The 21,972-nt window shown below is 52.8% G+C and overlaps 1 protein-coding gene across 2 annotated transcripts in view; it reads left to right on the top strand.

Moving 5' to 3' along the window:
* Positions 1-21,972, top strand: part of kiaa0825 (KIAA0825 ortholog) — a 116,770-nt gene that overhangs the window by 43,416 nt on the left and 51,382 nt on the right. For both annotated transcript variants that reach the window (XM_035378888.1, XM_035378887.1), the window contains exons 17-19: positions 1,869-2,028; positions 3,587-3,742; positions 5,614-5,708. In XM_035378888.1, coding sequence (XP_035234779.1) covers positions 1,869-2,028; positions 3,587-3,742; positions 5,614-5,708 — 411 coding nt within the window. The remainder of the gene's footprint in view (positions 1-1,868; positions 2,029-3,586; positions 3,743-5,613; positions 5,709-21,972) is intronic.

Below are 21,972 nucleotides of genomic sequence, written 5' to 3'. Positions count from 1 at the left end.
CGCCTGAGTTGTAAACAATCAGGGTACAGTGCATCTTCTGGGAGGGGGTTTACAAGTCCAAAAAAATGAAGCACCTCCCCACCCCCCCAACCCTCCTCCCCCCACTTCCACCACCAACACCACCACCACAACCACACCACGCCATCTTTTTTTGCAAAGTAATTTGTAGAGGAGAAGATTATTGTTTTCCATCATGGTGACCCTGACTTAGCTGACGGGATGCATACACAGATTAAGATGAATGCAGTTATTCCTGGGCTGAGGTCTGCCACTTTCGGGGAGCGCGGGCTTCTAATGACATGATTGATAGGCTGTCCCGGATCCGGGGAGGAACTCATTAATCACGGCGATGACTGAATCCAATCATCTGCTTCACCTGCACGGTGATGGACAAGAAAGGATACGGGGGCGGGTGCTGACACCGGCACACCGCCCAGGCCCGGAGAGCCCTCGACTTCCTCAATGTCAGACCGCTAAAGGCTGGCTGGGAGTCCAGCCTGCTCCCGCCACCTTATAATTAAAAAAGGAGGGGGGGGGGGGGGGGGGGGGGGGGGGGAGGTGACTGGGGGGGTGGGGGGGGGTGAGAGAGAAAAAGAGACAGAGAGAGAGAGAGGGGGGAAAACAATGTCAGGAAGTCTATCTGGAGGAAAGTGTTCATTTTTTAAGTTGACGTGCGGCTCGTAAAAATATGGAGTGGGGAAGGGCGGTGCAATGACTTGCGCCTCTTCCGGGCCAAATAGACGGAAGACCTTGAGATCATCTTTTACGCGCTCGCTTGTGGACACACACGCACGCACACGCACACACACACACACACTGACACACACATTCACCCTCACACACACTAATAAAGAACTGTACTCACACACTTATCATGCACACGCATTCTCCAAACATACACGCTATAACATGCACACACACCGACATACGCGTGCGTACAAGTGGGTGATTCTCATCTACATGAGTCTTTATTGCCGTTACCTTTAAACCTTTGTGTCAGGACAGAAGAGATTGACCCGAGTTGTTTTGGGAAACTCACAGTAAGTTTTGAAAGAATAGTTTTGAGTGTCAGTGATGCGCTCAAGGCTGTAATTCAGACACAGCCAGAGGGGTAAAAAAGCTTTTTTAAATGAAAGATTTTGGGGGCAGCGGCATGAGAAGCCTCTCATAATCAGGCTTGTTTTTAATTTTCATCCCTCCTTTGGCATCGAGGCGATGCTTTGCTGATCGGTGGGCGTGGTCATCTACCGCTCCATTGGCTCGTGAAGCGCAGCCTTTGTGAGTTCCTCGCGTTCGTCCGCCGAAGCGCTACGGTGAGAAACGCGGGGAGGGATTCTGTTTCACTGCCTTACTTTCCCCTCTGTGGCTCTGAGTGGTTTATTTTGTGCCTTTAACCTTCAGTTTCTCGCTAAGTGCTTCATTTTTTAACAAAACGCGTAACACCCAGATCCTTCCCTTCGAGAGGTTTGAAGATATCGCTCGCTCGCGTGCTTTACTGACCGCTCGATGACTCGGCCGCGCTCGCCTTGTTCTGCCAGTAAAGCGCGCCGAGAACAGGCGGGCTCTCGCAGCGACGCGTCTCTTAATTGTCACCTCGAGGAGGCGCAGACCAGCGCTTAAGACGCGCTAAGGTGGAACGTTGCGAACGATCTCGCGGACGGTTGCGTTTCTCGTTCAAAGGATCTCCCGAAAAGAGTATTTTTAAAAACGAAATCGTTTTTTTTTCTTGTAGCACGTATTGATGCCGCCTCCGTTCTCTGTCTCTCTCTCTGTCTCTCTCTCTCTCTCTCTCTCTCTCTCTCTCCCTCTGTCTCTCTCTCTCTCTCCCTCTCTCTCTCCCTCTCTCTCTCTCTCTCTGTGTCTGTCAGGGCGTTCGAGGCGGTGGAGACCGGCGCGGCTCCGGAGAGAGGCGCTGGCGCGCCTGAACTGACTGAGCAGAAAATAGGTCTGATGGTCCTGGAGATCTGCCACAGAGCAGGTGGCGGCGAGTACCTGAGGCAAATCTATCACATCATCCGACTCAATGAGGTAGGGAAACGCTCCTTTTCCCGAGCAATTAGGTGCGTGCTGGCCTGAGGCGGCGTCTGTTCGCGGCGAGGGGTTACCGGTGGAGCCTCGCGCTCCGCGCTGCGGAAGGTGCCGGCAACGTTACTCCCCACCCACTCACCCCCCACCCCCCTGTGCTTTCTGGGGATGAAAGAGATTGCGGGGGGGGGGGGGCGGGGGCTCTCCCGGGTTGGTTCCCAGTCCCCACTTCCTGTCCCAGTGCCGCAGCGTGGAGGCCCGACTCTGGTCCCCCGCCGTTACCGCCATCGCGGAAACCACACAAACCCGTGGTGCGGCGCAGTTCCTGTACCCTGACCAATCAGCTCCAAGCACCCGCCCCGGATGAAGCAGTCCACCCAATGAATAAGCAATAAATGGTTTAATAACTCAGCAAGGGTGAAAATAATGATAAAAATCCTGCAGCACATGTGAACCCCCCCAGTTGTGTGTCTGCTTGCCTACACACCCAGAGAACACCCAGAACTGTCAGCATTTCCCAATGGGGTGCTATTGCAATGGCTACATGTGTACACAGTATTTCCCATAATGAACCGCGTGAGCTAGTGAAGCCTCTAAGATGCTGAGGTGTCCACACAGACACGTGCTACAGTTGGCACGGCTAGGGCTACAGTTGGCACGGCTAGCGTGTGCGGCCAGCGCTGATTGGAACGCGTGCGGGCGCTAGCGCGGGCCGACCCTGGCTGCTCCTGCCCGCGAAAACGGGAGGTGGCGCGAGAGGTGGAGCAGCGGCGGCAATGCGGGCGTGGGGGTGTTGGATGGGGTGGGGGTTTTAGGATGAGCTCCAGGAAGCCCACGCCTCCCCCCCACTCCTCAGAAGGTCAGCAGAAGGACGGGGGGGGAGGCGCGGCGGCTTGGCGGGTGACAGGCGGTGAGTGATGAGGGTGCGGGGGCCGAGCGCGCGGGGGTGCCGCACCCTGTCCTTCACGCGCTCACGCAGCAGCCCGGACAGAGAGGAGGAGGAGGAGGAGGAGGAGGCGGAGGTGAAGGAGAGAAAGTTTGAGCTCCAGTTCCCCCCCGCAGTGACAGACTTCTCTCCCCCCCTGCAGCCCCTGTGTGTCTATACATATCCCGTCCTAAGCATCGTCCTTTCTCTGGCTTTCTATTTCGGAGCAGACGGATAAATTTGTACTTCTGCGGGGCCGTTCACTTTGGGAATCCTGTCTCTGTCTGCGAAAACTGCACAGGGACCCTGTTTTACTCTACTTTCTTTTTGTGCTAGAGAGCCGAAATTTACGGTGGCTTTCTATCTATGTGTCTGTCTGTAAAGTACGCAGCTCTATTTCTATACGGTGTGTGTGTGTGTGTGTGTGTGTGTGTGTGTATTTTAGGGCTCTGTGATTGAGTTTGTCACAGTGAAAGTGGCAGTTGAAAGTCTTGTGAAAGTATTGTAATAAGTTGCTGCTGTTTTTTTTTTTTTCTCAATCTGCCCTCTACCTGTCCTCTCCACTCCTGCTGAATCCCGCCTCCTCCCTGTCTCTCCTTCCCGCCCCCCCCCCCCCCGTTTCGACTGCGCGTGCAGGAGCTGCTGGCCTCCCTGCTCTCCGCTCCGACGGACCCCGCCCAGGCCGGCCCCCGGGCCCCCGCCGCGATCCTGGGCCCGGGCCCCGCCGGCCCCCCACCGCCCTTCGACCCCATCGCTCAGTTCAACCGCATCGGCGCCAAGGAGTTCGACCAGGTTGGTCCGCCCGCCTTCTCCGCCTCTTTCCCGACAGCGTTCAGAAGCTGCTTCGCTCCGCATTCGTTTTTTCTCTTTTGTGTTTGATTGCATCATAACCTGCTGTAACATTATGACCTCACTGGGAGGCCTCCACGAGAACAGCTCCTGGATGACCGTGAAAAATCGCTGTTGGACGTTCTATCGCTAATTCGACACTTTGGACGTTCTTAGCCGTGAAAATCATATTTAAGTTAGTTTTTTTTTCTTTCTTTCCTTTTTAACAAAAAACTGATTTTCGCAACTTTCCAACCAATCTGCCTCACATTCACTTTTCTCTAAAGCAGTTCAGGGTGTCATCGTGATTTTCTTGTACGTCGAGTACGACTCCTAGTCTGGAACTTTCCTTTTCCGTCAAGGCCACTAAAGTTCTGTTGGCGTCTTCCTGGCGAGGTGACTGTAGTGACAAGCTCTGAGCCTTTCACAGCTTTGCGAGTTAAGACGTGAACTTCCAATTCTCAATAGGTCGTTCTCAGAGCAAAAAAAATGTGATAGATAAGAGCGACAAAAGACATTAAAAGGATAAAAGGCGAGAGGAAAATCTTGAAATTGTTCAGGTACTAAAAAAAGGAAGACTCGCTTTTCCGCGGCTTCCAAAAGACCTTTTCTCCCCAGAGCATCCCCAAAATTGTAGATTTAATGCTGATTCTAAAATAATATTGTAGAGTTATGTGAGATTTTCCAGCAGAAGCAAAAATAGTTCCATAAAATCAGCATTTTTTTTTCCTTAGGTTTAAGGCAGGTGCCTTTAACTTGACCCGGGTGTTCTTTTATATGAGGTTTTAGAGATAGTTTAAGGGCCTCAAGTTAACCCTGAGCTGCACTGATGAACTTGCCTGCAAGCTGGCGATTATATTCCACCCAACAGGCCTCACTGTACTACTGGAGAGCTAACACTTTTTGGAGGAGAGATGTATCTTTGACTGCATAGTCCTGGAGGACCTGCAGGACCTGCTGGTTTTTTTTCGTTTTCACCTTAGAATCAGCAGCCCTTGTACCCAAGGAACCAGGTGATGTGGGTTGCGAAATTGTCTGCTTTATCCGATTGGTTAAAAAAAAAACAGCAGACCCTGTGGCTCTCCAAGGATCAGGGTTTGGGAAGTTTTTTGGTGAAGCCTACACTTGTGGCAGGTTCCCATAACAACCGAGCCACTCGTGAGCCAATCGCCTGGTTTGTTCGTCCAGTAGAATTAGTATTTTCCTGTCACTGTGTTTTTGAGGCAGATAAGTTCAAGTATGGCTCCTTATTGGAAAGGGCTGCATTCCTTTGTATAGAACAGCCTATTTAGAGAGTGATAAACTGCCCCGTCTACCGGTGGCGTCCATGTTGTTTGTCAGATCAAGGAGGGGGGTGGGGCTGGGGGGGGGGGGGGGGGGGGGGGGGAGCCGATCCATCAATCAGGAGGCAGTTGTGTCTCTCTCGCACTGTCAATAAAGCCCTGACTGGGGCGAGCCGTGACATTTGAGCAATCAGAGAAATCTGATTTTTATTTGCCTTCCCGACAAAGTCTCGCGCTTTGCAAAAGGGGTGGGGGCGGCGGGGGGGTGGGGGGGGGCCAGGGCGCCATTAAAACGGCTGGAAGAATAACGGCTCTCCGAAATTGATTTATCTTTTTATAAATGATGGCTACATCCCCAAATGGATTTATAAATTAATTGCTGTCTTATTGGAATAAAAACCTTCTTGTGCGGACATGATTGATATCGTCTGTCAGAGTCCTTGTTCGAGGCCCCCTCCTCCTTAGTTAGTCCAGCCCAGCTGGAGCTGTAATTTACTGATCGTATTAACTCTGATTAATAACTAACAATAGCTCCTCCTCATACATCAACAGTCGGCCATAAGTGACTGGAGCTGGGACTGGGCCCAACTGCTGCCAAGTTATCAGAGGATGAGTCAGGTGACCTTGAAGGCGCTGCTGGCAAACAGGTAATGGCTGCTTTTTTTTTTTTGTTGGCTGGCTGTCATGTCCGAGGTTGTACCTTCTTTTTATAAATGTATATGTGCCGTACCTGCATGCTGGAGACTCATCGGGGGGGCCACAGGAGACCTGTAAGGCAATGTGGGTGTGGGGGGGTGGGGGTGGGGGGCGGGGGGATTTTCGGCAGTACTAATCGCCGTTCTCGTAAATCATTGCTGATGTTCCTGGCTCGGTGCTAGGGTGTGTTCAGAGGAGACTTCGTTGAGTGAGTGAGTGAGTGAGTGAGCAAGTGACGTGAGTGATATGAGTGAGTGAGTGACAGACGGACAGTCCGTGTGTGTGTGTGCGCGCGCACATCCATCCATGTGTATGTGCGGTATGTTTTATTTTTTTTGTCTGAAATCTGAATTCTCTGCGTACTCCCCTCTCTGTACACTGAGTGAAACTGAGCGTGTGCCACTGTCGCTCGGCTCCAGGAGAATTTCACCTCTGCGATGGCGCCACGCTCTCTCCCAGATCCCTGCCTTTTTCAAAGAGGCTCAACCCTGGGAATTTCAACAAGGAACGAAGAGAACACTGGAAGTGGGTAGGGGGGTGGGAGAGAGATAGATAGAGACAGAGAAAGAGAGACCGACAGGAACAGAGAGAGAGAGAAAGAGAGGCAGATAGAGAGAGAAACAGAGATAGAGAGACCGACAGGCACAGAGAGAGAGAAAGAGAGGCAGATAGAGAGAGAAACAGAGAGAGAGAGACCGACAGGCACAGAGAGAGAGAAAGAGAGGCAGATAGAGAGAGAAACAGAGAGAGACCGACAGGCACAGAGAGAGAGAAAGAGAGGCAGATAGAGAGAGAAACAGAGAGAGAGAGACCGACAGCCACAGAGAGAGAGAGAGAGAGAGAGTGGGGGACAGACAGACAGACAGACACACTGAGTGAGAAAGAGACAGGCAGGCAGGCACAGAGAGAGCGAGGGAGAGAGACAGAGTGCATGAGAGGGAGAGAGAGAGAGAGAGAGAGAGAGAGAGAAAGAGGCTGCTTTCCTTTCTTGCCGCAGAACTAGGAATGAACCCTCTCTCCCCCGAGGTTATCTTGAGCGGCGCTCGTTTCTGGGGTTATTCCAATCCCCTCAGCGAGGCGCTCAGGAACAGGGAGCATGTAGCGGGAGAGATTAGAACAGCGGGTCGGGGTTCGGGGCGCGTGTTAGTCGGAGGGGTGCGCGGCGGGATCCGGGGGGCACGGCCGGCGAAGGCAAGGGTCCGTCCGTATCAGTCTGACCCTGGGGGGGGGCGGGTTCGGGGGTCGCGTGGTGCCCGCGGAGGGGCCGGCCCTCGCTCCGGGGCCCGTACCGCGCCCTCACCGCGACATGGGGAGCCTCAGGATGTTTGGGTAGCTGCTATCTCAGTGGGGGAGGCGACTGGGGGTCCTGTTCATCATGTGGGTCAGCTCTCAGTCTGCTTTCCGGGATGGGAAAGGGCTGGACGTGTGTGGGGAGTGGGGGGGGGGGCTGCGTGCGCCAATGAGTGCGTCGAGGGGTGTGGGGGGGGCTTGTGCCTGCACCAACGAGAGAGCCGGTTGCTTCACAGTGAGCTGCTCCGCCCCCTCGTCAACCCAGAGTCCCGCGGCCCCTGAAAGGGTTAAACGGCGTATAAGGCCGACGGGGGGTCCGGCGGCCAGCCGATCGGAGCCGGGCGGCGAAGCTCCTTGGGTCCCGAGCCTCGGACGCGCGGCGTGAATATTAACGTGGACGCGTGACGCGTGTCAGGCCGGCGATATTTCAGCCCCGCTCTCAGCCCTCGATTCCCGAGCTGTCATCGGGAGCGCTGTCGCCCGCCGCGTGGCCGCCGCCGCCGCTCCTCGTCGAGCGGCTACACGGAGCCCGTTTCAAACCGTCGCCGTGGTTACACGCGCCCTGTAATGAAGGGCGGGCGGCTCCCGTCGTAATGAGGGGGCGAAGCGCTCGCCGTCCCCGTCCCCGTCCTGTTCCGCCGGCCCCTCCGCTCGCGCCGCGCGTCGTCGCACACGAGTAAAAAAGTTTTTTAAAAATAAAAAAATAATAGCAGATACCGTCACTCCTCGTCGGGGCGGAATTAGTGCGGGATTATTCGTAAACGGCCTTGAACGGGTGATTCTGAACTTTCACGATGGCGCCGCGCGGGGCCCCTAGGGCCCCCGGGGCCCCGAGATGAAAGGGGGAACGGGGAGGGGAAGGAGGGGAAGGAGGAGAGGGCGAGCTCGGGAATCGGAGACGACGGAGGCGGGAGAGAGAGGGTGTAAATATTACATAACGCGTTCCAATCTCGTGTTAAAATGTCCAGGGTTTTTTTTTTTTTTTCTCTTCTTCTTCTTCTCCTCCTCTCTCTCCCTCATTAGTCGCCCCTTTGTTGAGGGAACGGAGGCAGTTTATGGGAAGGATTTACAAATGGGAATATGGCAGAGGTTCTGAGCGGGGGAAAGAAAAAAAAAAAAAGAGAAAGCTGATAAAAGTTTTCCGCGGATCTCCCTGAGCCTTTTCGGGGTCTCTTGTGTTCGGCTCTGTTGTTCTTGGGTGCAGAAGCGAAGACGCGATGACTCGGGGGGGTGGAGGGTGTGGTGTAGGGGGGTTTTTGGGAGGGATTTCCCTTCGGTTGAAAGCGAAGGCACCATATTTTCGATTCCTGTAATCCAAAATGGATACCGGTTATTTATTTGAATACGTGGACATGCTTTTTTATGTGTTGATATCATCTGTACAGTCTGCTGTGCGTTACAAAGGACTTCTGTGGAGGATCTATTTTTGAGGTCACATGAAGTCAAAGCTCAGTTAGTGAGTTTTTATGCGTTAGGGGAGGTGGTTGTTCTCCTTCCTGTCTCCGTAGGAAACTGGGGGAACCTTCCCCAGCACTCGTCGTAGGAGTGAAAACCCTTCCTCCCCAGCCTTCCTCTTCCTCGCTTTCTCCTCTACTCCTCTACTGCCAAGGGCTTTAGCATCGCGCTCTCTCTCTCTCTCTCTCTCTCTCTCTCTCTCTCTCTCTCTCTGTGATGCGAGAGCCCAGAGAGTTATCTGAGCCTCGCATTTCGTGCCACCGGCGTTGTCGTTATCGTCTCTGGGTTTACTCCGCGTCGTAATAAAGAGACTGGGAGCTGGGGACCAGCTTTTTTAACATTTATTTTTTATTTATTTATTTTTTTTACAAGGGCTACCTATTAAATCTCTTCAGCCGTAACTTCGCTGAGGATCCCCGGCAGAAACTTTTCCTCGGTGCTAACGCCGGCGATTCCTGCGGCAGATGGCGCGGGCCCCCCCCCCCCCCCCCTGGATTTCTAAAAAGTTACGGAGGCGTCCCTTTTGTCACCTGCCACTTCGGAATCGCAGCCGCACGCGTCATAAATCATCCCTCGAATCGAGCTCCTCGGCGAACGCCCGCTGATTAATGCGCCCGCGCCTCGGCCCGCGAGAGGGGCGAGAACTTTCCCACAGGACCCCAAGGCAACTTTTGACTTTTACCGAAATCGATGTTCGGTCTCTTTTTTTTTTTTTTTTTCTTTTTTCCAGCGTCCGTCCCCCCGTTTCAATCGCAACGGGCGTACGCGGCCTCGGACGCGCATAAATAATCTTAACTCTCGTTCTCCGTTGCCGGCGCGGAGACGGTGCCGCTTTCATCACTTGACGTCGCCGCGCGAAACGCGGGTTAACCTACGGAGGGCTCGTTTCTTCTTAATTCAAAATGTGCCGCGTGATTCATGTTTAATGGAAGCGGCGAGCTGCCGCTGTAAAATAGCGATTGAATTCTGCAATAAATGGACGTGTTAAGCTGGGTTCCTCATTACTTTCAAGGTCTGCCGGCCTTTGTTATCTAGTCAGCGTGAGCGTGCGGACGGCATGAATCTGAATGAATTGAATCTGTGATTTTCTACCCTCTCCCCCTGTCTTTGTTTGGACTGAGGTGCCTTGTTTAAAGTTTATGAGATCAGAAGGTTAGTAATTCTTTAATTAACGTTACATTCAATCGAGAACGAGAACCTCGGAGAACCTTTTCTTCCTTCGATCACACACGGGCAACAGGCAATTACTGCCATCGCCCCCTAACACCCCCCCCACCCCCCCATCCTTCTTCTTTTCCTATTTCCGGTGCAGAGATCCGTCGTGTTTGTTTTACCGAGCGCATTATGGAAGAGGAGAGGAGCGTCTTTATTCAAACGACGTCTCAAGGATGCGGGGAGACGGCCGCCGCCGCCGCTAACACGCGCGTACACAGGGCCGGCAAGAACAAACAGATGAAACGAAGGAGAAGACTCAGCCGCGGGAGGGAAGGGGAAGATAATTGCCCGCACCCTCGCAGCGTGTCGCTTGTTAAGGTCAGGTCCGGGGGCCTGTTCTCGTTGCCGTGGGAAACCACCCGGTCGGGTGGTTTATTGGTTCTTGAGCGGCCTCTCGTCTTCGGACCTGGGAGATGATCACCTCCACCCCTCGCCCCCCCCCCCCTCACCCCGACCCGGTTGGTTAAGCAGTGAATGATGAAGGATGGAGGGTTGGGGGGGGGGGGGGGTGAGGGGAGCAATCTTCTGAGTTGGTTCTCCTAAGCTGTTTAGACCACATTGTGTTATCTGCCTTGAAGGAGAGAAGCGTGTGGGCTAGTTCTGCTGAATGCAGGCCAGCTTGTACAAGGCTAGGCGATGTACTGTAAATGACAACACCTGGTGAGCAGCTCGAAATGAGTTTATCGGAGATAAAGCACCGCCATTTTCATGGCTTAGCGTGCATTCGTTTAAAAATAAGGAACACAGGTGTTTGCGCATTGTGAAGCCGTAAATTATTTAGGCGATTCGGGCCTTAACATATGGTACAGATTTCAACAGCAAATTTAACAATAACATTACAAAAAAAAAAAACCAAAAAAAAAACACATTAGCACTATCGGTACTTTCCACAGTGGTTGTGTTTTCCGCAGGAATTGTCGTTTTACGACGTACAGAAGTACTGTACTTTCGACTGCAGCGATTTTCGGAGCGTTTTCGAGAGGTAGGAAAATACCATCTGTTCCAAACGACGGCCATATGGTCTTCGTTTTTTCTGAGGGAATTAAAATAAAAACAAATATGTCAGAAAGCTGAGGTTTTTCATGGGTGTTGATCAGCATCGCGAGAAAAAAAAAAGTCTGAGTCTCAGTGTGCCTGGGTCCATTGTTAGAATCTTTGGGTAAAAGCGCACTGCGCTCTCCTTTCGTCAGAAGGTGAGAATATTTCATTTTGTATTTTCTTTTTGTTTTTGTTTTCTTGTTTTTCTCAGCATGCAGTGTCCTAGCATTGAGTGCAAGCGGCGCTGTCAAGGTTAAAGAAACTGTTCTTTTTCCTTTTTCCTCTTGTTCTTGTCATATTGGATGAACAAAAAAAAAAAGAAACACTGAAGTTTCAAGCCATCGGCCCGTCTCTCTATATCATGGTGGGGGGGGGGGGGGGGGGGGCAAGAATCTTGTCACCCTGAAAGTCAAAAATACACGATGTGTCATCGAGAGTTTTTTCTCCCCCCCCACCCACCCACCCTCAAACTCTCTCCCCTTTTCCCGTGTCCCTCGGATTGACAGTTCGTGACAAAATAGCATTCATGTCGCTTGAATACGTCTTTTGTCTAGGGCCTACGCGGTTCTTTTTTTCCCTCTCTCGCTCTCCGTGTCTGAGCGACGCTGACACATTGAGGTTTTCATTAGCTTTAACCAGGTGTGCTTTTTTTTCTTTACGGAGCCGGTACCTCTGTCGGTTCGTACCGAAGGGGAATAAATCAGCCGAGCCTGGAGAGAGGCCGTGGCCCCGACGCGCGTGGCAGAGACGAGCTGAGAGGCTCATTAATCAACCGCCGAGTCGCAGATGGGGATGGGCTTCCGCGCAAACTGCCAGCAGACTGTGAAAGTCACATCCAACACGCTCGACTGTCAACTAGGCAGTCCGCCGCGCGCTCCTTCTCCCCTCTTCTCTCCTCCTCTCTCTTCCTCGCTCCTCCTCGCTCCTCTTCTCACCTCCGCGGCGATGTCCCAGCAGCCCGCGCGTGAAATCTACTTCTTCCGGGCTCGGCGATAAAGTTTTTTTTTAAAAAGCACATCGGCGGCCAGGCCGAACGCGCTGTTGGCCTCTGGTGCGAAGGGGTTGTCCGCTCTTCCGGCATCGCGGTGGAGTTCGGGAGTGGGATGATCGCGGCTCTCTGTGTCTTGGCCTGAATTATTTTATTTTTTTTTTATTTACGGTGAAGGTGTTAGCATAGCTAGCGTTTCTGCTGCAGCGCAGGACAGCACATCGGCACGTTTTCTCTTGATTCTGTGGTTTGCTTCTCTCATTCCCCGTGGGTCCTGCTCAGATAGAGTCGCTGCATTTTCACCAGGCTAACCTGTCGACACTGGTATTATGTGTGTGCTCAGTTCTCTTGGATGGATCATATCAGCATTGCCCTATCCCTTCAACCTCCCTTTAACTATGCTAAGGGTGTTTCTATAAATCCCTCATTTAAAAAGTAATGGCAAAAACGATATGATTTAGACCGGGTACTGGGCAGTTTTATGCGCGTTGCACGGTCCCTCTTGCTTAATTTTTCATTCCACCCATAACTTTCTCAGTATCTGGAAATAGACTATTATTTTTATGTAGCGCAGGCAGTATCCTGTTTGTCCTCCCTGGTCCTTGTATCAAACAAAATGATCAATTTTTCATAAATACAGTTGTCGTATACGACGTACCAGCTGTCCTGCCAGTACCGCCTTCCACAAAACTCTAAAAACTGTTTTTGTGGTTGCCTTAGCCAAATGCACTTTAGTTTCAAGTTTTTTTTAAATAATATCCTCACGCTAATTTTACAGCACTAGTTGGCTGATATTTATGGATTTTTTGACATCGGTGGTAAAAATGAAGCCTTGTGAAAATTTGGATCGGTTCATCCTAAAATAGACGCGGATTCCGGTGGGGGTTGTTTGTGAAAACTCGACTTTGGCATTTGCATATGTTTTTATGCGAAACAAGTGCATAAATGGATCTTTCCAATTTCGCGAGAAGGTGTCCTTCGTCTTGTTTGGCACCGCGCTCTGCCTGGCTGTTAAATTTCCATTCATCACGGTGGCGGAGCGCGGGATAGATTTAATCATCTATGCGCGGTTCATTTCCATGGGCGCTCCGGCTCCGGTAAGGTCATCCTCTGGGATGACGCCGCTGGGACGTGAGACTGTCGCCGAAAACGCCCCCCCCCCGCCCCCCGTCCGAAAAACTGCCTGCACCACGTACCCTGGCCGTCACCTACCCCACACCGCCCTCCAACCCCTCCCCCCCCCCCCCCCCCCGGCCCATCTCCAGCCTTGTTTGGATGTCTCACTTCAGTTTTTTTTTTTCTTTTTTACGACTGACGCTGCAGATATTTACAGTAGGGCTAGCGGGATGGAGCGCCCCGCTGGCGCGCTGTAAAAGGCAAGGCTTTATCCTTCGCGCGTCGGGGGCGGGCGAACGACTGTCTGGCGGCGGCGCGTCCATCGCTCTCCGGGCGCCTCTGCGCGGCGAGCCGGCGCGTAATTTACGAGCCCGCGCCATCGATCGGAACGCGTTCGCCGCGGACGCTCGTGATTCTGCGGGGGGCGGGGGGCGGGGGGGCCGACCGTAGCCCCGCGAGCGAGTGACTGACAGACCCACCCCTGGCGGAGCCCGCCGGTGTCCCTCAACGTGGGGGGTCTGGCGGCTGCATCCCGTAATGTTGGGGGGGGGGGTGTGGGGGGGGGGGGGTGGGGAGGGAGAGGGGGGGGTGGGGGGGGGCTCTGTCACTGCTTCTGTGTCGTTATCTCCCCCCATAAGCGCTGATCCATTTCCATCACAGTCAGGAGCGGGTAATTATAAGGATTCCGGCCTGTCACAATTAATCTGCACCTCTGCGACGCGTCGCTAAAAGGAAGAGACGCCGGCGGAAGTCCTCCAGTCGGCACGACAGCCAAAAAGATTTCTCTCTCCCCCACCGCCACCCCCACCCCCAACCCCCACCCCCCCGAAACACATAAACACACACAAACATAAAAAAATGCGCGTTTCTGCGAATGCGGCGATTAAAATCCCCGTTGTCGCCGTCGCGTCGTCCCGCTCGAACGAGGAGGCGCGGGAAACAAAGTCGTTTTACGTTTTCTCTGTTTTTTTTTTTTTCTTTTTTCTTTTCCCCGCGAAAAAACGGAGGGGACCGCATTCGCCTGGCACAGGCGCGGCGGCGCTCGTAAACGGACCAGCTGTCGGACTCCGTTCCGTCGCGCCGCCGCCTTCTCCCTCTCTGATTGGCGGCCCTCCCGCTTTAAGATAATTCCCCCTGATTTATCCAATAAATAAAGCGTTCCAAAAAACCGGCAAAGCATTTACTGGCATTAAGAGCCGAACACGCCACAATTAAGCCCCTTCAGGTAATTACGTGGCTAATTTAACAGCAAACAACTGCAGCATTTACATGTGGAGCACGCCTTTGGTCCTCCGCCACGTTCCCGCGGAAACCAGAGAGCCAAAACGCCAAAAAAACTATATCGGTTCATAAATAAGAGGGGGGGGAACTTATTGCTTGTTTGTTGTTTTCTAGTCCGTCGTTTTTCCCGATGATACGGCTAATCAGAGCGGTGTGAACTGACGTTTGTGGTATGATTTTCGTCTTTTCTCCGCCGCAACTCCGCTGCGAAAGTTAGAGGTTAGGCGTTTATCTCGAAGTACGCGGAGCTGCGTTGTACCCCGCTCCACCGCGCCGTGCTTTGGCTAAGAAGCCGCCGGTGTCGTTGGGGAGGTGGGCGTCGGGAGACCGGTCTGTCAAAGTGGCCATGAAGACACGGCGGTCCCTCCTCTCCCGGAGGTGCGGACGATCCCCCCCCCCCCCCCGAGCGTCGGGGCGATGGCGGGGGTCCTGCGCAGATGGTCGGCTGGCCCTATCTGAGAGCTGGGGCACTGGGGGGGGGGGGGGGGGAGGGGGGCGTTCATTGAGATTCGTCGCCAGCGTTCCGGAAGCTTCCTCTCCTTCCTCGTCTCCTCTCTCCAGAGCGAAGGGGGGAAAAGTTCTGGGGAGTGAAGGTTGTTGATGAGGAGATCCTGTCATCCCCCCACCCCCCCCCCCCCCCCCCCCCATCTCCTTCGTTCGCCCTCACGATACAGAAGTTCGCCAAGCTGCCAAGCAATTAACCGCTAAACTTTCTCTTTGGGGGTGGGTCTGTGTGTGTGTGTGTACAGTATGTGCACGTGCATGCTAGTGTGTGTGTGTGTGCGTGTGTGTGTGTGTGTGGGTGTGCATGTGTGTGTGCATGTGGGTGTGGGTGGGCGGATGCATGGGTGTGTGCGTGTATGCGTGTGCATGGGTGCATGCATGTGTTGGTGGTTGCATGCATGTGCATGCGTGTGTGAGTGATTGCACATGTGTGTGTTTCTGTGAACAACTTACTGTGTGTGTGTGTGTGCGCGTGCGTGCGTATGTGTGTGTGCGTGCGCGTGTGTGTGTGTGAGAGTGTGTGAGAGGGTGCTGTAGTGAACTAACGATTCCACAGATACATTCCCAACTGACTTTTGAAAAGTAGCTCCTATTGGGGTTGGAGGGGGTGGTAGTGTGGTGTGGTGTGGTGGGGAGGGGAGGGGGAGACGGTATATGGACAGATCCAGCGTGGGGGAGCTGGGGGGGGCGAGGGGGGGCATTAGTCACTCGGTGAAGGGTGAGTGGCGGCGGCGTTGGCAGGCCGGGGTCTCGCCGGTGACCCGGGTCTCGATGCTCACGCGCCCGTGACGGGGAGAGAGGCGGCGGTAATGGGCCATAATGGCGGCCGGCCACCAGAGCGGGGCTTTTTAGGGGGACTTTGATGGAGAAGGGGGTGGGTGGGGGGGAGGGGGGCGGAGGGGCAGAACCCCTCGCTAAACGCTCCACGGCGCATTTGTGTATCCCGCTCTTCCTCCGGACTCAAATTGCTTTTCCGCCCCCCCCCCCCCCCCCCCACCCCCAATCCCCCCCAGCTTCGCCGGCACGTGCCGAGGCGCGGTTGTGGTGACAGCCGCAATCCAGCCCCGTGAGAAGTGACCCCCCCACCGCCTCCTTCATCCTCCCCCCTCCCCGCCGCTTCACGACGAATTTCAGCCTTGCGGCCTCTGCTTTTCCGCAGGTTCCCGCGTTAGGCTTACCTGCCCACTCCCTGTTTCGCTAACCGAGCCGACGCCCGGAAACGCAGAGGCGCGCTGGGAGAGACACGCTCGGCCCCGAGACCGGGTTCGAATGGCGGGTTTCCGGGGCGGCGCTTTATCGACGAGCGCTCCGCTACGATGGCAGGGTGGGCGGGGCCGGCCGGCGGTCACTCAGGGAGACGCTCCGCTCTCCTTGATGACCCCGATCACGTGACTGGAGGTTAATTTTTTTTAAAAATAATTAAATAAAATCCATACATCTGAGCTGAGTTCAGACCCCTCTGGCTGATGTGCCCTCTGGGCGGAAAGACCCGGGTTCTAGCCCGTCCCGCCCGGCGCGATCGACTGAAAGCGTGAGAGACGACGACGACGGCTTCGCCTGGCGTCCACTCAGGCTGACGAGAGCCTGCGCGTAGCGCAATCTTCGCTGTCGCGTGTCAGCCCGGGTTCTCCCTCCTTTCGTCTCAGACGCGCGAGCTATTTGCTCCAGTCGAGACGGACGGAGCACGTGCACGGGCTACGCTCATTTCCCTCCCAACTGGAAGCGAAACATTAGCATCATATGATACTTTCAGCGACTTTTTTTTGCCGTTTAAATATTGTTTGCCCGGCCTTTGTTGTGCAGAAGGGTAGTTTGCCCACTTTGGCACTGTTGACGTAATGTTTTCCCCTTGAGGTAGGGGGGAAGGGGGGAAGGGGGGGGGGGGGGGGGGCAGAATATGGATATTTTTTTTCGTTTCATATAAAGGTGGTCGGATTTTAAGAAACTGTTCTGCACCTTACAACTTCAGAGTTCTCTCCTTTGTAAAAATGCGATGCTTTGCCTTGATGTGACAGGTTGCGATGTTAGTCCAAGTTGCTTCTGACAGAACACAAAGAAGAAGAAAAAAACATTAAAGCAGTGCATTGAATTTCTGTTCGGTGCTTGATTGGAGTTACTGAAATCGATTTTTCTTTTCTTTTTTTACCTCAAAACGTCTTTGCTTCTCTCCATATCCTCTCCCTGCTTTGTCAGGTCTGCTCAACTCTGCCTGTTAGATTGAATTTACCCCTCTGAGAAATTTAGCAATCCTGATCAGTTCTTTGAATTCATTTCCTGGCTTTGCTGGAAGCCAATTTTTCTTTTTCTTTCTCAAAATCCGCATTCAACTCAATCAGATTATGCAGCAGTTGCGTCGTGCGTCTTTACGATGAGCGCGATATCAGTGATGACATTGAAGTTTTTACAACAGGTCATTTTTGACTATTGTGTTGTTCTATTTGGGGGAAGGGAGTCGTGTGACTCATCTCTCTCTCTTCCTCTCCTTCTGGGTGTCCTCTGTTCCCCTCGGAGTGCCGGCCGTGCCGGTCGTGCCGTTGGGCGTAAAGAGTTAAGCCCGGTGCCTCTGGGCGGTTCCCGGTTTTGACCCGTCGCTGTTCCAGGCGATCAGTCACAGGCCCAGCTCTCCGACAGCCTCCGATAACTCTCAATGTCAGTGTCCTGCCCTGACTGTGCACACTCTGCCCCCTCCGCCCTCCCCACGTCCGAAGGTTCGGCTCGCTGGAACCCCAACCCCCAACCCCCCTCCCCCCCCCACCCCGATCTGCACACCCGCTTTCCAGACACGCGATAAGTCGGAGGGTGTTTTTTTTTCCCTCCTCGCTGCTTTTTTCTTTTTCTTTTTTTTTTCGTTTTGGAAATCCAACCGCCTGATGGCATTGCGCCCACCATTCAATACCCCCCCCCCCGCCCCCCCCCGCCCCACCCCCCCGCCCGTCTCAAAAGAGGTCACAATGCCCGCAGTTTTCCTCCGGAGGCTGCCAGGAGCCCTGGGACGCCTCCAGTTACCGCCGCTGCGCCGCATGCTCGTCCGGGAGGGCGAAGTCCGCCCCTCGTTTTTTTTTTTTTGGGCGTTAAGTGACTCGTCAAAAAACGGTCGCTCGCATGGCTCGTGCTCTTGTCTGGACGGGAGGGTGCTCTGAGTGTCCCACCGGCCAACTGAAATTAACATCCCAGCATATTTCGAATTAAAACTCCCCGTTAGTTGCTGTATTTACATTTTTGTTTTTATGTTTTCAAAATGGCCGTATGGCCTCCTGGTGGTGTGGAGATTTGAGGAGTGTATGCTCGCAGATAGCTTCAACAAAACCTATTCTTTTCTGGTTGAATGTATTTACTGTGTGATTATGAATGCAGTTCAGTCATTATGTGGTAATTTCAGTTGGAAATATCGGATTATTACCGGATTGGTGGTGTTAAGCTCTTGTAGTTTTGTAGGGATCGTAGTTTTTTGAGCTATGAGGGAATGAGAGGCTGAGGTGATGTGCTTTTAGTTCATGCCTGTAATATTGATTTTGCAATAACTGACATACCTTTATATGAACCGATGTTCAGATAGTTTAAGGCCACACATTTCAGCAGTAAGTCTCTGTGCCGTAGTGTTTAGAACATCAGATAAGTGCCCACCTGTCAAGATGGTTTTCATTCATTATTTTTGGCAGTTTTTTTTTTTTTTTACGTTATCAACTTAATGATGACTCTCTCAAGTACTGTACTGCTATAATGTCGTATTTTCAGTTGACAGCCGAAATCTGTTAAAAGCTGTGAGAAAAGTTATAATTTGGAGTATTGTGCTCGTTACTGAAGATTTACTCTCTGGCGACAGTGAAGCCGGTACACTATAGTGTGAACTACAGGCAGAGAGGATTGCCTGGTACTGTACATGTGTATGTGCAGGGGTGCCCCCAGGGAGTTTTGCCCCCATTAAAAAAATCTCTTACTGGCCCCCACCATCCCATCCATGCATTATTACTGTACAGTTTTTAGACAATCCCTGTCAGTTAAGTGCTATTGGTATCCTCCTAACCCCCCCCCTCCCATGCAGTGCCCCTGTACACGCGTTTAGTTCTGTTCTCTGTAATGCTACGATAAAATCTGTTGGCTTGGAGTGGACTACACTGGGGTTTATGCCGGATGAAGAGCCAAAGCCCTGCTGGTGTGCTGACTCTCCGCAGTTTAAAACCGGAAAGCCGAGAGGAGACGTGCCTTCTGTATCCCCGACGCCGTCCCCGGCCGTCGAGCGTCAGAGTCGCACGCGTCACCACGGAGGTTATCTCCCCGGTAACCGGAGCCCCGGCAGCAGCTGAGAGCGGGGGGGGGGACGATCTGTTTGAGATATCGCTCCGGCCCCTCGGCCGAAAGTCAGACCCAGAACAAGCTGCCGCCGCGCGTGCCAGAAGTCATCGGCGCGCAAAAGGCGGCGAACCGCGGCTCTCGTGCCGTCCGCGTTCGATTTCGGACGAACCTTCGGACGAGCGTCGAGACTCGGGCGAAAAGCTCAACGCTCACGAGCGCCCTGACTGACGAGCTACGCGGCTAAGAGCGTAGCGCGTACGAAGTTCGCAAGGGGATCTCTTTTCTTTTTTTTTTGCCCTCGAGGGGCCGTTGGCGGAGAGAGATCGTTTTTTTTGGGCGGACGTATGATAAGTCGGGCGGGCTTAAGGAAGCTCGCCGTTCGCCAGTTTTTTCGAAGCTTTTTTTTCGCCCGGCGCCGGGCTATCGCTGACAGGAGCGATCAAAGCCGCCGTTCCACAAATGAAGCTGTCAAAAAGCCGCTTGGCAGCTCTTCTCCCCGAGTAAGTGAGTTTTTTGCGAGTCGAATTTAATACGACCGGGCTGGAACCTCGAACAGGATCAAAAAAAAACTCGAGCCGTGGCCCGTGACACGATTAAATATAAACGAGAGAACGGGGAAAACGGTGCGTGCAGTCGCTGGAATCCATTTCTCCCTCCTTCGCAAATAAACACAGACGCTAATTACCAGCTTCGAGTCGAATGCATTATTTCTCCGAGGTCTTTATTTCGCACGGATCTCTTTTGCACATGAAAGCGTCTCGGGTCCATTGTGCTGTACACTGTATTTTCCTGTAAAACAATAATCACGTTCGTGAAAATTAAAGACGCGCCGTCCTACCTGTTTGCCACGAATATGCATCTCGTCCTCGGAAGGGTTTCTTTTAAGTTCTGCGAAAACGTTTGCGAAAGCTAATTAGCCGATCAATAGCGAAGTGGCACGGGGCACGGGAATAATAGTCAGAAAAACGGGTTGTTGAGATAATAAAGATAATAAATTGTGTCGCAATCATAGCGAGAAAAAATTGAGAGAAATCTGGATTTCTTGCGTTGTTATTGACGGTAGCTCGATTTCCATTGTTAAACGCTGTGAAGGACAGACGCGCGGTGCCTGAACCACGCGGGGTTAAAATGCAAAACTGCGAAAGTATTTTCGTAAAGGCGTACGGCTTTGAGTCTCAACTTTTAAAATGCATGGCTTGTCTAAAAAAAAAAAAAAAAAAAACGAAGAAGGAAAACCAGACCGCCTAATTAGTGCTCTCGCAGAAAGAGAGAGAGTGAGAGAGAGAGAGAGAGAGAGAGAGATGCGCAGATAATGAGCCTTGAATTAAGTTGTCTTCTTTAATCCGTCGCCCTCAAAGGGAGAAATAAAGGCCGGGGTTTTCGGGGCCCTGTGTGGGGCCCGCACGCTCTCTCCCTTTGCCCGCACATTACTTTCTAGCCAAGGTTTTTTTTTTTTTTCCCCTCTCTTTTTTCGCCCCTTTTAATTTCTCCGTCTGGCACTTTCTCTGAATGTGTGGGAACTGGAAGGCACGGTCCTTTTTATACACAAAATGGATCAGCTTGCGTTTCTAAGGCTGTAGAAGTGTCCCATTGTTATGATGTCACCGCGTCTCAAGAACGGTGACCTCTGCCCCCCCCCCCCCCCCCCGCAGATTCAGGGCCGCACATCGCCTTATTTTTACAGGCCCGATCGTCATTGTTCTCCCCCTGGGGGGTGGGTGCGGGCGGGGGGGGTGGGGGGTATCCAAGCCTTTTGGTGTGGAATCTGAAGTGCCTCAGACACGCAACTTTCCTCTTTTTGGCCTAGTCTTCCTCGTGCGCCCCCCCCCTCCTCCATCTTCTTTTCCTCGCCCCCTTCTCTCCCCCTTTCCCTTCTCCTCCTCCTCTGCCCCCGTTTTCAATTTTTTGTATCTCGGAGAGAAAAAAAATAGCGCCCACCGCCAGATGTCGCAAATACATCATTGGATGGCTGTTTTTTTTTTTTTGTTACCCGGTGGATAAAATAAATCGCGGCACGTATGCAGAGAGAGGTTGTGAGCCGTTGCTGCTGCTGCTGAGTGTGTGTTGTGTGCGTGCGTGTGCGTGCGTATGTGTGTGTGTGTGTGTGCGCGCGCACGCATGTTTGTGTGTCTGTGAAAGGGGGTAGAGGTCATAACAGGTCATCGCATTGTCCTTCAGATGTTTGATATTTATGTATAAGAGTAGCCCGGAATAAAAGGCGATGCACATATATGACAGAATCGGCAGAACCGACACAATCTGCCATCTCTCCAGAAAAAAAAAGTGGCAGAAGAAGAAAAAAAAAACAACAGTCTTTTTTTTTTATTCGGAGAACATTTCAAAAGGGAGTAAAGAGAGAGAAAAAAAAGAAAAACCAACAAGAGACGAAAAGAAACGGGCTAATCAAAAGCCAACCGAAAATGAATAATGCTAATTGCCTATTTCTCGTATTTTCCTGGAGAAATGACTAAGTGAAACGGGCTCTGAAATCGGCTTTGTTTGCAGTTGAGAGGGAGAAGGTGGGGGTGGGGGTGGGGGTGTGTGGGGGGGGGTGGGGGTGGCACTGAGCCGGTCCTCAGATGCTGCCGTGTAGCGCGGGAGATTCCCCAGAGTGGAGCTGTCCCAACAACACTCGCTCCTTCAGGGGGAGAGTTTACTGCCAGTTGCTTTTGTAGTGGGAACAAAAAAAAACCAAGAGAGAGAGAGAGCCACGGCAACCCGCGTTTAGAAACGCCCGGATCTGAGGCGGCGTCTCGTCTCCGACAGGAAATGCCTACGGAAGGCATGAATGAAAGCCGTCGCGGCGATGAAGGGGCGCTAAGGCACCTCATTTCGTTTGTTCTCCGCGACGGAAAAAAAAATCAACAGTCATGATGCATCATGTTACGTGTGTTCAGCGGCTGGGGTTTTTTTTTTTGTTGTTGTAATGTTGTTGTTGTTGGTTGTTGGTTGTTGGTCCTCCACCCCCCCCTCCCCGCTGGTGGTTTCCAGGGTGATGCGCTGTATGACATCATAGTCCCCCCCCCCCAACCCCC

The sequence above is a fragment of the Anguilla anguilla genome, chromosome 10 (genome assembly GCF_013347855.1).
Source record: "Anguilla anguilla isolate fAngAng1 chromosome 10, fAngAng1.pri, whole genome shotgun sequence".
NCBI lineage: Eukaryota > Metazoa > Chordata > Actinopteri > Anguilliformes > Anguillidae > Anguilla > Anguilla anguilla.
Note: the sequence above shows the minus strand (reverse complement) of the source record. Positions and strands in the feature narration are given on the sequence as shown.